This window comes from Zychaea mexicana (genome assembly GCF_025766255.1).
Source record: "Zychaea mexicana strain RSA 1403 chromosome Unknown BDB00scaffold_21, whole genome shotgun sequence".
In the NCBI taxonomy this organism is placed as follows: Eukaryota; Fungi; Mucoromycota; class Mucoromycetes; order Mucorales; family Lichtheimiaceae; genus Zychaea; species Zychaea mexicana.
This window is the reverse complement of record NW_026516684.1, coordinates 354,867-370,139: the sequence shown is the minus strand read 5'-3', so window position 1 is coordinate 370,139 and position 15,273 is coordinate 354,867. Positions and strand designations below refer to the sequence as shown.

General features: G+C 41.9%; 4 protein-coding genes across 4 annotated transcripts; all 4 read left to right on the top strand.

Annotated features, from left to right (window-relative positions):
- Positions 1 to 492: 492 nt before the first annotated feature.
- Positions 493 to 1,393, top strand: BDB00DRAFT_870541 (uncharacterized protein; the record flags this gene model as incomplete). The annotated part of the gene is made up of 4 exons (XM_053126716.1): positions 493 to 517; positions 606 to 664; positions 881 to 1,042; positions 1,154 to 1,393. The coding sequence occupies 4 exons, from the start codon at positions 493 to 495 to the stop codon at positions 1,391 to 1,393; spliced, it is 486 nt and encodes a 161-aa protein (XP_052981657.1).
- A 947-nt stretch (positions 1,394 to 2,340) lies between these two features.
- Positions 2,341 to 4,104, top strand: BDB00DRAFT_246552 (uncharacterized protein). The gene is made up of 8 exons (XM_053116642.1): positions 2,341 to 2,575; positions 2,650 to 2,753; positions 2,817 to 2,979; positions 3,068 to 3,192; positions 3,252 to 3,371; positions 3,455 to 3,638; positions 3,799 to 3,900; positions 3,976 to 4,104. The coding sequence occupies exons 1-8, from the start codon at positions 2,465 to 2,467 to the stop codon at positions 4,027 to 4,029; spliced, it is 963 nt and encodes a 320-aa protein (XP_052981656.1). The 5' UTR covers positions 2,341 to 2,464; the 3' UTR covers positions 4,030 to 4,104.
- Positions 4,105 to 6,503: 2,399 nt separating this feature from the next.
- Positions 6,504 to 7,455, top strand: BDB00DRAFT_786457 (thioredoxin-like protein; the record flags this gene model as incomplete). The annotated part of the gene is made up of 5 exons (XM_053120613.1): positions 6,504 to 6,528; positions 6,615 to 6,673; positions 6,776 to 6,814; positions 6,905 to 7,083; positions 7,155 to 7,455. The coding sequence occupies 5 exons, from the start codon at positions 6,504 to 6,506 to the stop codon at positions 7,453 to 7,455; spliced, it is 603 nt and encodes a 200-aa protein (XP_052981655.1).
- Positions 7,456 to 7,699: 244 nt separating this feature from the next.
- On the top strand, positions 7,700 to 12,735 carry BDB00DRAFT_927557 (helicase C-terminal domain-containing protein). The gene is made up of 26 exons (XM_053128884.1): positions 7,700 to 8,003; positions 8,080 to 8,108; positions 8,183 to 8,234; positions 8,298 to 8,336; positions 8,412 to 8,769; positions 8,843 to 8,937; positions 9,011 to 9,053; positions 9,156 to 9,295; positions 9,365 to 9,445; positions 9,515 to 9,571; positions 9,654 to 9,814; positions 9,900 to 9,985; positions 10,083 to 10,348; positions 10,415 to 10,525; positions 10,607 to 10,637; positions 10,723 to 10,804; positions 10,878 to 10,912; positions 11,002 to 11,070; positions 11,148 to 11,221; positions 11,308 to 11,399; positions 11,493 to 11,541; positions 11,619 to 11,743; positions 11,829 to 11,917; positions 12,008 to 12,114; positions 12,192 to 12,232; positions 12,302 to 12,735. The coding sequence occupies exons 1-26, from the start codon at positions 7,811 to 7,813 to the stop codon at positions 12,503 to 12,505; spliced, it is 2,709 nt and encodes a 902-aa protein (XP_052981654.1). The 5' UTR covers positions 7,700 to 7,810; the 3' UTR covers positions 12,506 to 12,735.
- The last annotated feature ends 2,538 nt before the right edge of the window (positions 12,736 to 15,273 follow it).

The window sequence follows — 15,273 nt, the reverse complement described above, 5'->3', positions numbered from 1 at the left end:
AGACGAGTGACCTTCTTTAGACAGCGACATAAGTTTCTTGCGACGAAGGTGGATACCGCGCAAGATGACAACCTTCATTGTAGACTTCGCAGATAAGCGTTGTATATAGTGGGTGTTCAAAAATTAGATACCAAACAGCATAGAGTAGTCCATCGGCTGCCAAACGTAGGTCTTCAAATGACAAAATCATTGATGAGGGTGGTGTGATCGTCATTTGTCGGCTGAACATTCGTAGGGATACATCCAATCCAGCAGGTGTTGTATTGATGCATCGGAAACATCTGTTGGTGTGTATATGATAGGTGCTACTAAAATGCGGTGGCGGCATCTTGCATGCCGTTGATATCGGTGAGTAAGGTTTCCGTGGTGTGGTGTCGCATCCTGACGTTGTCCGGCCATCGTTGGCCCGGTTCATGCGCGATCCCGTTCCAAATGAATGTCCGCCTATGGACTCTTTATAAAAAACCACGCGTATGCTGCAACTCTTTCGTCATGGCTCTCGCTCCTCAATTTGCTGGTACGCATTACGCTGTAATATACACCTCAATGCCCAGTGCTTTGTCACTTTTTTTAAAAAGCATTTACCTTGAACTTTAGGTAAATAGGTCACCGTCTCGGCTCTGCTGTCGCTCCTCACACTCCTGAAATCTACTTGGGCTACGCGGTAAGAGACTGTCAAAAGAGATTAGGATTCTTTAATGGCTAAAAGTTGCTAAAGTACATGTCCTAACATTTATTATGCAACAGGGGGCAAATAGTGTTAACAATCTACAAACGTATCCGTAAGGTAGATAACAAGGGCGGCGAGATAGTTCTTTTGTTTAAGAGAATGGATTTAAGGGTGTATATAGCTTGTATTGACGTGTTTGGGTGTGTATAGCAAGTCTGGCCGTTCGTAGAGCAAGCGTATCCGAACAAAGTCCAGTTGAACTTCCGCCAACAAGTCCAGCCATGGCACGCATCTTCGACGTTGGTGCATGAGGCTGCGCTGGTTGTTGAAAAGATCGACGCTTATGGGTACCTTGTTTGCACATCAATAAGAGTAAAGTATCTTTGACTTTTTTTCTACTTTGTCTGGGCTGTGGATCAAAGGCTAATAAGACCTCATATTAGGTTTTTTGACAAGCCCCGTTGAGAACAAGTCGCATCGAAGCCGTGGGAGTACCCGGGTGAGAAGCTCACGTGCCTGTTGACCAATGAACAAGGAGAATCCAAGAACGCCAGTAATGCTGATGTCAGTGCCGATTTCAACGAGAAATATGTAAAACACCATGCAAGTGCCACTACGATGACTTCTCAACACCCTCCACGCCTGCCTACTCGTCAAAGCATCGCTTTTACCTTGACGCTAGAGAAGCCCATGACTCCCTTGCCAAAGAAATCGAGTACATGAAAACAAAGTAATGCCGCCAACATATCAGTTCTTGACAAATGAGGCTCGTTAGAAAGAAATATTAGCCGTAAGTAATAACATCATTGTGTATAGTGGTAAACAAGTGTCCATAGTCCTGATATACACATTCTAATCTATCTATACATGTATCACCAGAAATCATCAAGCGATAAAATGAACAATACCCATCGTTTCATTTAAAATGAGAAGAGCCAGTATGCGTACAAGGGACCAAAATCGTCGATCGTTGCATCCAAGTGCATATAAAAGAGAAGCCATTTCCTTTTTTTCCGCTTCAAGGTGACATAGTTAGGAGCGAGAACAATGCCGTCTGCGAGCACTTGCATCTGTTGAAGATCACCTCTGGAGAGGAGGGTTTCTGTCGTCCCAAACCTTTACCATGCGCTTCGCCGTGCCAAAGAACAAGTTATGCATTGGGGTCGATGATGGTAGAACGAACAGCCATTATGGTGTAGCTCACATGCCACCTCGTCTCTCTTTCGCGCTCAAGTCCACATCGATCCGTCATCGTCTCAGCACAGGCTCGATTGCCGCCCTCGAACGTCTCAGTTCTCGGCATCAAATCCAGAGTAGTCAATACTGGGGGTACCTGGAAAAACGTGAAATTGACGAACGCATTTGTGACAGGCACAGAGACTCGCGTGGGAGGTGAACCCGCTTGTTTTCCGTGCAGCAGGGATATCACAAGCATTGATGAACTAGCCATCGTGTGGGGTGCCATACAGCGCTTGTTGTTGATAAATTATAACTACACCATATTGGCCCACCCTGCCGTTTTGGAAAAACTGCAAAGAGGATGTCTGTACCTCTGCAGTTAATGAAAGAGTTGCAACCTATCAAACAGAGGTTGGAGTAAGCAAGTGCTTGGCATTAGCGATCGAAAAGCGAGCAAAGGAGTTGGAGTTGGCGTTGTAAGTATCATTCTGAGATTATTGTAACATCAATGAAAGGCTTGATATTTTACAGTAACCATTACTTTCTTGTAGTCCCAAGCGTGCTCATGATGCAGTAGAAGCATACAGTGACGATGAAAATAGTGATGCAGGTAGCATGTCAAGTGGCGAATATCGCTCCCGCCGCCCAAAAAAACAAAAGGGGAACAAAAAGAAAGGCGTGAAGCCCGTCACAAGAACCATAGCACTTACTGACTCTGATGCAAAGGTACAAAGTTATTTTCTGTATGCCTCCTTCGATGAACCTTCTATTAAACACGATTTTGCGTTCGAATTGTCTAGTGGAAGATCAAGGGAGACAATTGGTCCGAGAAATTGTTGAAAATCCGTGCTGAATCAGCAAAAAAGGTTAAGAAAGGCATGAACTTGCCTGATTTTCGTGAGCTGTAAGTCTCTTTGGATTTGTATATATGTATAATTTGTTGATCTAGCTAACGTTCTACTTGCAGGTCGTTAAGCCATGTTTTCCTTTTCACGAAAATCATGAACCAATCAGTCACACGTCGTTTCGGTTCTGAAAGTCATGAATCGGTGTGGGGTAGCTTACCCTTGATCAACAAATTGACGTTGTCTGCAAAAGCAGCATCATGGACAAAGAAGATGTTGAACATGGTCAGTATTGAGAGTAATAGGTCTCCTTGATCGAAAGTCTAGAGAAAAATCAACAATAGCATCATATTCATCAATATGTATAATATAGGCTACCACCGGCACTCCCAGACTTAGTTTGCGAGATACCAAGAAGGCTACTTCTAAATGGATGATCGAAGCGTGCGACGACGATGACGACGAATTACTTGTTTTTGCCGATATTTTACATCGATCGTAGGTATTTGATCATTTTACAATTGAACTTGAGCTAATTTTATTTACTACTGTAATAGTGTTCCTCGTTTATTGTCTGCCACCCACTCAAAGACAGTAGAAGACACGTTTGTACATAACGCTGTGTCCGATCTGTTGAATGTGGTATTCGGAGAAGACCAAAAGTTGCTGCATGAATGGTAAATATATTTTGTACAAATTTGTCATTGTATTTTGCTTTAAATGGTATCTATATAATAACGGTTTCTTTTTCTATCGCAAGGGCAAACAAAAAGCTGCCCGACAATGAAGTAAATATAATGATGAAGCCCGATTTCATGGCAGCAACCAAGCCAGCAAAAAGAACAGTATACCTGTTCAGCGTCGAGATCAAACCGCCCACAAAAACCTCCGACGATGACGTCTGTGAAGATCGGATCAAATTAGGCATTCAAATGAAGACGATGGTACACACCTTGGATCTTTGAAGATCGAAACGCGCAAACATGTGGTTTGCTTATACAAGGTAATCTAATTGGACATATTTGAGTATAATGTTTTCACTTGATATTAATTCAAACAATAGGTTATGACTGTACGTTATATCTGATGGATAATGTATATAAGCCCATCTATAGAATGATCGAAGTAAATTCCTTTACATTGCCAAAAACGTTCGAAGAGATTGGTGTGCTAGAGCACGCAGTCGAATGCTTGCTCTCTTGCAAGGTATGAAATGATAACACGCTCGCACGCATATAACAAAGATAAAGTATAACTAATCACCGAATATGCATCATTTAGGCGCTAGTTGAACGAAATGCCAACGAAGTGGAAAAGCATTACACTTTCGAATAAATTCGCGTGTCTTTTTTTTACATCTGTCCTAGCATTCTTGCTTGAGTACATTACATTTCTTTGTGAGCTTATAGGCCAACCTTTATTAATCCAAGTCACACGCACAAAGCAAGTGGTGTGTTGGAGATGATAGGAAGAGATGGAAAGTACTAAAATATAGAGACAGAGAGGGGCGAATGTGGGTCTATTATTCTGTGGCAGCGATCTTGGGTTGGCGAAGCTGAGCACGCAGCTTTAGTGTCAGTGTGATTACCGTAGAGTGGTCGAAAGGGACGCGGTCGAAAATTCAAGTCCAGTAGACACGGCAGCATGCCAGGAGGACGGATTGAACGACCATGGTCCGTAATTGCGTGGTTGCGGCAGGGGCATCGGGCCAGTCTAGATTGATAATGGACAATGGGGTCTGGTTCAGCTTAAAAGACCAAGCCCCAGACTTGTTTCCATACTGCCCATCGAAGTGGACATTCAATAAGAAAGTGACGGGTTGTATCAATCAAACCTAAGCATACTGTAGCACATTACCATTGGTGGTGCCTAGCTACTCATTACTGTAGGTTGAGCCAATGGATGAGATGCTGGGAGACTGAAAATGTACTTATTATGATGCGGCTATGCAACATGGCTTCGCAAAAGCGACGAGTGACACGTGGATGGGAGATTGAGCCGTCCTGTGGTAGACGTCGCCGTAGTAAACCATTTGCCGCGTCAAAGAGGTACAGATCCGCTACTTGTTTTATTTTTTAGAGGTTCGAGGAGCGGCAAACAGAACACAAGCGTATAGACGGATGATGGTGCCAGTTGAATTCGATTAAATTGAGGCGAGAATAAGTCGAAGTTTGTTGCTGTAGAAGACGAGGACGTGTTTCAGGAAAGGTGAGTATGAGGCAGTGATCGGGCAGCTTCGACGTGATGCTCAGCAGGTGGTGCTCCAGATACAGTAAGATGTCACCAGGGAACCTGATGTATTGGCGTGAGGGCAATCGACTAGAGGTTGTATCCAGCGTAACTAAAGTGTTTGTTGCTATGTTTGAGGGTTGAAAATTTGTAAGCGCCCTGTTGCTGTGGTTGCTGAAGACGGGATATGGCGATTCGGGGGAACATGCGGTGTGAGATATAGCTGGATATGATGCTCTGCAACGTATTCCCAAAGAACGAAGCAGGGGCACCGTATAACCTCAGGGCATACTAGAGGCGAGAGAGTAAAAGTGTGTTGAGAATTGTTGCACGCCCGTGCATAGACAGTTGGCGCTGTTGATGTCGCTGGCAGCCGTTGAGTATATTATACTGATAAGGAGTCGATCCATAAAAAGACGATGTTGTGCTGTGGATGCTGCCAAAGAAAACCCCAAGTAGATCGCTGCTTCAGCGTTCGAACGATCGTGGCGAACAGGGTATCCGAAACTGGCAAGGTATTGATTCTATTACGGTTGTGGTTGGCCAGACAGAGACACTACTTGCATTTTATGAACGTTGAGACGAGCATTTGACGCTTGTTGCTAATGATGAAGATGATGGTGTAAGCGTTCCAGGTCGGTGCCTTTGCTAAGGAAGACACATACGTCGTCTGCGTATGCAAGTATCTTGAGTGGGGGACACCTTGCGTCTTTTTGTTGGAAAGGTGAGCTGATACGACCGTGGACGTTGATGAGAATTTCGGTGCGAAAGGAAACCAAGCGAATGCTGTCAATGGTTGCCGAAAGAAAACTGAAACGTCCCAAAACACGAGAAAGGTATTGCGAGGCGATGAGATTGTATGCTTTCTCGTTGTCCAATAGCAAGGCAATGTTGGTATCGTCATCCTGGCCTGAGGCTTCGTCCATCATTATCTTTACCAAAATCCCACTGTCGACGATGAAGCGGCCATGGAGGAAACCAGTTTTGGAACGGCGTAGTTAATGGCCGAGGCAGCTTGAATAATACGGGCGTTGAGAAGACGAGTGACCTTTTTTAGACAGTGACACAAGTTTCTTGCGACGAAGGTGGATACCGCGCAAGCTGACAAGCTTCATGGTAGACTTCGCAGATAAGCGTGGTATATAGTGGGTGTTGAAAAACTAGATACCAAACAGCATAGGGTAGTCCATCGGCTGCCAAACGTAGGTCCTCAAAGACATAATCATTGGTGAGGATGGTGTGATCGTCATTTGTCAGCTGAACATTCGTAGGAATACATACTATCCAGCAGGTGTTGTATTGATGCATCGGAAACGTCTGTTGGTGTGTACAAGGTGTTCGTATAATGGGGTGGCGGCATCTTACATGCCGTTGATTATCGGTGTGGAAGGTCTCCGTGGTGTGGTGTCGCATCCTGACGCTGTCGAATAGTGCGTTTCAAGTATCCCACTGATGTTTCACCGCGTTCCCGTCATCGTTGGCCCGGTTCATGCGCGATCCGGCTTAATGAATTTCCGCCTATAAGACTCTATAAAAACCACGCGTATGCCCGAAAAGATATATCCTGCAACTCTTTCGTCATGGCTCTCGCTCCCCAATTTGCTGGTACGCATTACGCTGTATTATACACCTCATTGCCCCGTGCTTTGTCACTTTGTTTAGTAGCATTCTCTCAAACTTTAGGTAAATAGGTCACCGTCTCGGCTCTGCTGCCGCTCCCCACACTCTTGAAATTTACTTGGACTACGTGGTAAGAGAATGTCAAAAGAGATTAGGATTCATTAATGGCAAAAAAAAAGACTATTGCTAAAGTACATGTCCATACTTCTATTATACTACATGGGGCAAATAGTGTCCATTTTCTGCAAAAATATACAAACGTATCCGTGAGGTAAATAACAAGGGCAGCGAGATAGTCTTTTGTATGAGTACACGGAATTGGGGTGTATATAGCTTGTGTTAATGTGTTTGGTTTATATAGCAAGTTTGGCCGTTTGTAGAACAAACGTATCCGAACAAAGTCCAGTTGATCTTCCGCCAACAAGTCCAGCCATGGCACGCATCTTCGACGTTGGTGCATGAGGCTGCGCTGGCTGTTGAAAAGATTGACGCTTCCAAGTTTTATCCTTTCTCGGATGCCTTGTTTGCTCATCAAGAAGAGTAAAGTATCTTTGACTTTTTCTCCACTTTGTCTGGGCTGTGGATCAAAGGCTAATAAAAATTCATATTAGATTTTTTGACAAGCCCGTTGAGAACAAGTCGCGTCGCGAACTTCTTGCCGACTTGGCCAAGATTGCTGAGTCCGTGGATGTCTCGGGTGAAAAGTTCACGGGCTTGTTGACCAATGAACAGGGAGAATCCAAGAACGCCGGTAATGCTGTCAGTGCCGACTTGAAGTTGTGTATCAAGACCGGTCGTCAGAACGGTATCCACGTCAGTCCCACTGTCTTATTTGATGGATTGCAAGACAACAGCGTTTCCTCGGGCTGGGAGATGGATCAGTGGAAGGAGTACTTAAAAAGCAAACTGTAAAAGATAACAATCGATCTTAAAAAGCTTGCGTGCTTCTATTCAAATGAAAGCATGTGCCTGGAATAAATGAAACTCCAAACAAACGCGTGTCACTCCACACTACTCATCATAACATTTGATGATTGGCGTCCGAAATACGCATAAACAACATGCCTTGTTGCTGTTATTCTTTGAGAAGGTGACACAGAGTCAATTCTGAGCATTACATGGCATTGACCAGCTCTCAGGGCATACACGCGCGCAACGCGAACAACAAAAAAAAACACGCACACAACGCTTCTCCGAAATAGGAACAAACTATCCCTTTTTCTTTGTTCCCGCCACCCTCATTCCCTTTCAACACACTACGACACTCATGGCAACGATATCAGGAAAGAGATCTCGTAGACGGGTCGATCGTCGAAAAGACAACTCGCCGGGTGAAGAGCAACAGCTACTTCCGTTCATGTCGTTATCACAAATGCGCAAACCAGCCAAACGTGCAAGCGATGCACCAATGAAGAAATATCCCATGAGTGGTGTCACGGTCGAATTCCCTTTTCAGCCATGTAAAAAAAAATAGAATGCAGTCAACAAACAGCAACAACAACTTTTAGTGGTTAACTTTTTGGATTATGTTGTTAGATCCGGCACAGATCCAAATGATGTCCAAAGTAAGAATCTCGAAACGCTCGTAAGGCGTGATATAGGACATTGAAACTAAATAACGGGATAACGATAACAATAGATCGTAAAGGCATTAAAGGAGAAAAAGAACGCTTTGTTGGAAAGTCCTACAGGTATGTCAACAAAGATGGATTATAAGGTACCGAAGATATCTAAAATGATGCAAAATATCCCAGGATCCGGCAAGTCGTTGGCGATTCTTTGTGCATCAATCGGTAAAAGAAATAGCTCTTCAGTCTTGTTCAATTGATCAAAGTAAGGAGGACTGACATACTTTTGATTTGTTTAAGCATGGTCCGAGTACGAAAAGAACCGTCAATTAGCAGAGGAAACAGCAAGACAAGTGATCGTATTAGACGATAAACCTGGCGACAACAACAAAAACAACGATGATGATATCATGATACTTTCCTCCACGACAACAACTCTAAACCCATCATTGAAACGAGGATTTAGCGAGGACGACGACTTTAAGCCGGTACAACTCCCATCTAAAATCATCAAACTCGAACAAGAGCGACGCAGTAAAAGCGCATCTCCTGCAGTATCGATCGATGGAGAGGACGGCTATGACGACAGTAATAACTCAAAAGAAGAATCGACCGAGACCAATTCACGCGTATCGAAAATTTATATTGGCAGTCGAACGTAATAAGCTATAGAGAAAGGATTTGAGATGAGGGAAAAAAGAAGTTGGCTAAAAAAATTAATTCTTCTTTAGACACAAACAATTATCGCAGCTTGTGGGTGAACTCAAGGGCAACACACACTATCGACCAAAGATGTCGGTTCTAGGCAGTCGAGAGCATTATTGCAGTAAAGTATCAATTTTCCTTTTGACTCGTGTTTTTAAAGAGGCGTCAAGTAGATAGACTAAGAAATTCAATAGTTGAAAAGAAAGTGAAAAAGGCACAAGATAAAGGCGAAGCATGGTAACATATCACTACTACTGCTGCTTTAGCAGCAAACAAAAAAGAAGACGTATGTCTACTCCCTCATCATCATCTGACAATTCCAATTTCCTTCCTTATCAGTACGGCACTTTTGGATGCGGATCTTTGTTCATTTTCAAACAAGGTTGGCAAAGTAGTCGCCAATTCACATATCCGCAAAGGTGGCGATCGAGAAGTTTGGGATATTGAAGACTTGACTCAAATTGGACAAGCAGTTGGAGGTAAGCAATAATAACAGTGATAGATAATGCGCCTTTCTTTTCTTGATTTAATAAGAAAAAGAAACTTAGGATGTCCATATTTTGCATCAAGAACCTTGGCCGAATCAGCAGAAATCATTTTTTGTCCTTACAACTATCTTTTAGATCCACGTAAATATCACATCTGAGCCTTCGCTGCGTTAAAGTACTCAATATAAACGACGGTGATTCATCTTGTAGTGATCCGAAGTAGCATGGATATAGATCTAAAAGACCACGTTGTTGTTTTGGATGAAGGTAAAAGCCCGAAAAGGAGCTATTTTATACTCACACAAAAGTACAGAGAATTTTCTTATAAAAAAATTATGGATGTATATAGCACACAATATTGAAGACGTTGCTCGATCCTGCGGCTCGTTTGAACTGACGGAAACCCAACTGCGTATCGTTTCTATTGAGTTGTCGCGAGTTGTGCGACATCCTTCCATTGCCGCAAACAGCAATAGTAATCTTAAGAATGCGTATCAGCAGCTATTTCTGGTATGTAATACAGGAAACATGTGAATTGATAGATTTGGCTATAGGGTTGACATCCATATACCATATACTTTCTCTCTATTTATAGTTGACTGATACTATGACTGATTTCATGAACGAGGAGCCAAAAAACCCAACAATTAAACGGGATAATTACGAAGAACGCCGCAGCATGTAAAAAACAAACACAAACTTCTTTTGTGATATCCTCTGAGTAACGGTTGAGTGGGGGCTACATGATATACTAACCCCTCCTCCTCATATTTTTTAGTTGGAACGACAAGGACTTGTTATCCAAGTTATCGGAACTGCATATCAGCCAGAGTACTTTAAACACGATCACTTCTGCGCACGAAACAGTAGCTGAGCAGATGGCAAACATGAAACGTGATAAAGAAGGCAAATCGCAACAACAGCCAGATGAGTGGGAGGAACAAAACGACTCCTTTGCGAACGATAACATTGACAATGGAAATCCCGAAGAAAATAAAAAGACACAGAAATGTATTAGTGTCAAAAGTCATCGGCTTTTTGAAGGTAATAACAACGAATGAGCAAAGATACAGAGAAAGTGATGAAATAAAATTGACTGTATAACAATAGGTCTTATCATGATTTTCAAGTTTATCTTTTCTGAGCAAGGCACGCGTGAAAAGGATTACTCGATGGCTCTTATCAAGAAGATTGATCGACAACAAACGAGACGAACAAAAAGTATGAGGAAGCAAAGAATAACGCGTGTTGTGATATGTGCTTCTAGAATGAGAACTCACCAATAACAAACTATAACTATAGCGGCCGACTGGGAGATAAAGCTGGCATTTTGGTAAAGTAATCCTTATATCTTGAAACGAGGGGATTGGTGAATATGGTTTCTTGTTTTTTTAACACTTGGGATGTGTAACAATTAGGTGCTTAAATCCTGCCATTGTTTTCCGAAATATGGCGCAAGAGACACGATCCATTATCTTGACGAGTGGTACCTTGTCACCTGTAAGTTAGCGATTTGAACCAAGTGTGTGTGTGTGTGTGTGTGTATTTTTTGTAGCTAAACACCAAAGTTTAGCTAAACACTTTTGCCTCTGAGCTTGAAACCGAATTGTAAGTTTATTTTAAGGGGGAGGTTCGGATTGACCCTTGATGGGAAAAAAACACGCAGTATTGAACAACAGTCAATTGCTTTTATTTAGTCCTATACGACTTGAAGCCAATCACGTGATTGATCGATCTCAAGTGTGGATCAGATCCATTGTACAAGGGTAAAAGAACTTATTTTCTTTTGTGTGATGGAAAATAGATCTATTTACTCATAACTTTTTTCACGCTTTTACTACAGACCTGGATCAGTCGTATTACATGGAACTTGGGAGCGCGCCTCACAATTCCAATATCAAGACTCAGTGGGTCAATGTAAATGTTTCTCTTTGAGTGAAGTTGTGGAAGCCAAGGTTTAAACGCTATTATGGTGTAGAAACTAATATTTTGCCTTTCTATAGCACTTTGTGAAATTTCAGAAATTATACCTTATGGAATTCTATGTTTTGTTCCTTCTTATAATGCCATGGAGAAACTTATAGAGCGCTGGAAGGTTAGCAAAAACATCCCCCACACCTATCCGTCTTTTCTCACTGTCATCGTTGTGCAATACTCATATTATTCTCGCGGCTGTAAAATAACTTAGACAACAGGATTGTACGATCGCTTGGATCAACGAAAACATATCGTTTGCGGTAAGTAGTTCTGGCTAATCTATAATAACATATATTTTTCGTATCTGTATAAATCTAACGTAATTGCTACATACTAGAACCGTCTGGAAAGGGCAGCAAAGACGTGTTTGAACAACTCATGAACAATTTCTACTACTACATCAGCGACGCTGAAACGAATCAAGGCAAAGACGGACGTAAGGATGGCGCCATCCTGTTTGCAGTAAGTTTGTCTCTCTCTTTCTTTCTGCCCCTGTATTACGTTAAGCGTCAAAATCGATCTCATTGCCATGGATATGTCCTTGTAGGTATACCGTGGAAAAGTGAGTGAAGGTATTGATTTCACAGACAACAATTGTCGTGCCGTTGTTGCCCTAGGCATCCCATTTCCGAATATGTAAGTTTTTACTAGTACAAAGAACAAAAATAAGAAGGAAAAAAGCAAATCCTTCTAATCGGACCGCCATTTTTCCTTAATCTATCGTAGTAAAGATGTACAAGTCGAGTTGAAAAAGGACTACAACACAAAGCGGTGTAAGGATGGTGAACATGTGCTTGACGGAGGTGGCTGGTACCGAACCCAAGCGTATCGAGGTATTTACACAATTGAGAGACTAGATCTTCTGGGTGTCATCATTACTGATCCACCATTTACTTTTGTTTCGTTATAGCCATCAACCAAGCTTTAGGTCGTTGTATTCGACATCGAAGGGTAAAGTAGTAAATCTCTCCTGATTATTTAGTGTACAAACTTTTATCTAATTTCGAAATCAAATTATAGGACTGGGGTGCCATTATATTACTAGAATCCAGATTCAGTGAAGCACAAAACGTATCACAACTGTCGAAATGGGTCCGACCATTATGTGCCACGGAAACGAGCTATGCAAACGCGATCGTTGATTTGCGCGAGTTTGCCGAAAAGCGTCTTGGTATGGATCGAAAAACCAAACAAGAGAAAGCTGCCGCGACGGAAATTGTATAAAAAGATAGAGTGGTCATAACGGTGTCTTGATAATAGTAATGCTGTAGTAGCGGTCAATACCACTACACTAACTTCTACTACTGCTGCCACAATGATTCAAACTACTACATCCATCATCATTCCTCCTTGTAAAATACGGAAACTATAACAACAGAGATCTATTGCTTCTTTCGATCTCAATTTATAATGTCTGCATAAAATGAGCGCCTACGTACGAGGTTGAAGTACGGATACTAATATGATAAGCCTAGTAGATCGTGCTTATGTGAGTCAGAGAGAGAGACAAAATTAAATAGACGGGGATAAGAGGATTGTTCGCAAATGATATACCGTAAGCTAGCTGTGTTGCTGATAGGTCCCTTGTCCGGCCGTATATGCATGATCTCAAAAAGCATCAGATTACAATCTCATAATCCAGACGCCCCCAAATACCAAAGCATAGTTGTTGAATAATTAGCTTCATGAAGAGACAACTGCTTGTCGCAAAAAATTTCTAAAGTGTTAGAGGCGATGAGTAAGATACTGTACCTGTCGATCAGTAAAACATACACTGTACTGTATAATATACTAATTCCATATATCTCTTTTCCTTATACATATAATATGTATGATAGTCCGAACAAAGATAGGCTGTTATCCTTTTTACCTCTTCGTTGCTCTTCATAACCTCGGGGAGCAGGTGGCTTAAATGGAAAAGGTGGAGGGTATCGATAGCTCTGCTAGTAATACTGTAATTGAGTTTGGAAAACAAGAGAAATATAAAAAGGTGTCTACATACACTTTTATATCAACGAGTAACCTTGAATACCGGCACTAAAAGTACTAATAAAATACCTTTTGCTCGATATCGTGCATCATTACATTAATAGCATATAGCAATCCAAAAAAAAAACCGAGAATTAAAAGATGATGTACTAGACAAATACTTCGAACAGCTACAAGCACGGATTGTAGCTCAAAAGTGCCCTGAAGGATACAAAAGGAGAACGCTCTGGGTGCTGTCGCCTGATCCGTTCTTTGCTCTAATCAAAAAGCTCGAGCCCGAGGCGCTGTAATATCTTCGTATATTCCTTTGGATGCCGCATCTCTTGCTTAAGGTGACGTTAAGATGTCAGAGCTGTCAATCTCGCTTCAAGTCCAAAGGGGTAATTAATAAGCTATGACGCGTTGTAGATATGGCAGAGTGATTTAAAGCAATATCATATGCAACATGATACTAATTGTATATATGATACTCATTTACAGTTGTACCCCGGTTTTTGCAACCGAGGGTTTTCCGATTTTTTTTTGCAAAAAGTGAGGATTTGCAAGTAACGGGGTAAACAATTCTGCTTTAAGTATACACTGGATAAGTCATCCTATTAACACTAGCCCATTGTTTATCTGTCAGAGATGATGTACGATACGTTTTTTGGGATTATTCATACAGCTCTAAATGTTACTACTTGCATATATAAGACCGTTCTTTCATTGAAGCTGTCTAGTGGTTTGATAATTATTAGCTCTTTTAAGCATGACAAAATCGTTCCACAAGTTCACATCCAAGCAAGAGGATCGAACGTACGACGAGCACTTGAGCGGGCGGTGGACCAAAGCGCTGATTCGCCTATTCCAGGGCCAACGTCGAAGGAAAAAGAGGTTGCAATTGCAGGAGTTTTGAGCTTTTTGGTTAACATTGATAACTACGACTTAAAGAAGTCTTTGCGTAGGATTCCAGAGAGTCTCAGGCAGCAATCATTCTCCCGACAATCATCCCTTGATGACTTCTTCGATATGTAGTTAAAAGCTCCTTTGAGCAAACATTTTATTTCTATATCTATATGTAGTGTGTTCCCTTTTTCTTATATCTTCATCATTTCTTTTGTGGATTCAATCCAATCAGTGCTATATATGTGTCCCGATTCTACTGGCTCAACTACCAAATAATAATTTTTATGTATTTCGACAATAAATACATCTTCATATTTACATATTTATCTTGCAGTAACCGCATCATTTTATTCCTCATAATCCGCAACAGATGCTTCTTTCAGTTGATATTGCAAAAATTGAAGCTGTTTTTACCCCGATAACATGCAAATCGTATAAACTCATTTGCAAGTTGCAAATTTGCGAAACTACAAAAAAGTTGCAGATATACGAGGAATTGCAAAACCAGGGGTTGCAAAAACCGGGGTACAACTGTATTCATTTCCGAAAAAGCAAGGTTACATTAGTATTATCAAATGGCTCTGGCAGCAAAGCAAAAAAAAAAGGAAGAAACGTTTTGGTGGCAACGTTCGCTTTTATTAAATGTTGCACTCCGATTTTTCACGTAGCAACAAGCCGCATAAATAGGCTGAGAAACCAGTAGCGTGTCGTATCATAGCAATAAACAGCGCTGTTTCCATAGTGATTGTCGCCATAGTTATCTGCCTTTTTCTCGGTTACTAAACAGCAGCATAGAAAGAATCACGCTTTCTTTTTTTAAGACCATGTCACGATGAGAGGTGAAAAGGTGCTGTAGGCACACCTCACGCGAAAATTGTGTCGGCGCTTCAATCTGCTACGCACGGCGACTGATAAGAAAGTGTTGCCTGCCCAACCCACTGGTCTTCTTCTTTACCAGCTTCTTTTTACTACATTCTGTCGCAATGATCACCGTATCTGACGCCCTCTTCGCCAAGCTCGTTCTGCTTTGTATCTTGCTGTGTATCTTTGAGGAAACAGTGGCCGCTATCTACCGATATGCCCTGTCCCGTCCTGTCATCGCTGTTTCCGTTGCCCTT

What these genes read in the sequence shown, in the direction of transcription:
- BDB00DRAFT_246552 (XM_053116642.1), top strand. Translation starts at nt 2,465, where the DNA reads ATGTCAAGTGGCGAATATCGCTCCCGCCGCCCAAAAAAACAAAAGGGG. An exon ending in CAAAAGTTGCTGCATGAATG is followed by an intron (nt 3,372 to 3,454) that starts GTAAATATATTT and finishes TTCTATCGCAAG; the next exon opens with GGCAAACAAAAAGCTGCCCG. An exon ending in GCATTCAAATGAAGACGATG is followed by an intron (nt 3,639 to 3,798) that starts GTACACACCTTG and finishes AATGTATATAAG; the next exon opens with CCCATCTATAGAATGATCGA.
- BDB00DRAFT_927557 (XM_053128884.1), top strand. Translation starts at nt 7,811, where the DNA reads ATGGCAACGATATCAGGAAAGAGATCTCGTAGACGGGTCGATCGTCGA. An exon ending in ATCAGATCCATTGTACAAGG is followed by an intron (nt 11,071 to 11,147) that starts GTAAAAGAACTT and finishes CTTTTACTACAG; the next exon opens with ACCTGGATCAGTCGTATTAC. An exon ending in ATGGCGCCATCCTGTTTGCA is followed by an intron (nt 11,744 to 11,828) that starts GTAAGTTTGTCT and finishes ATGTCCTTGTAG; the next exon opens with GTATACCGTGGAAAAGTGAG.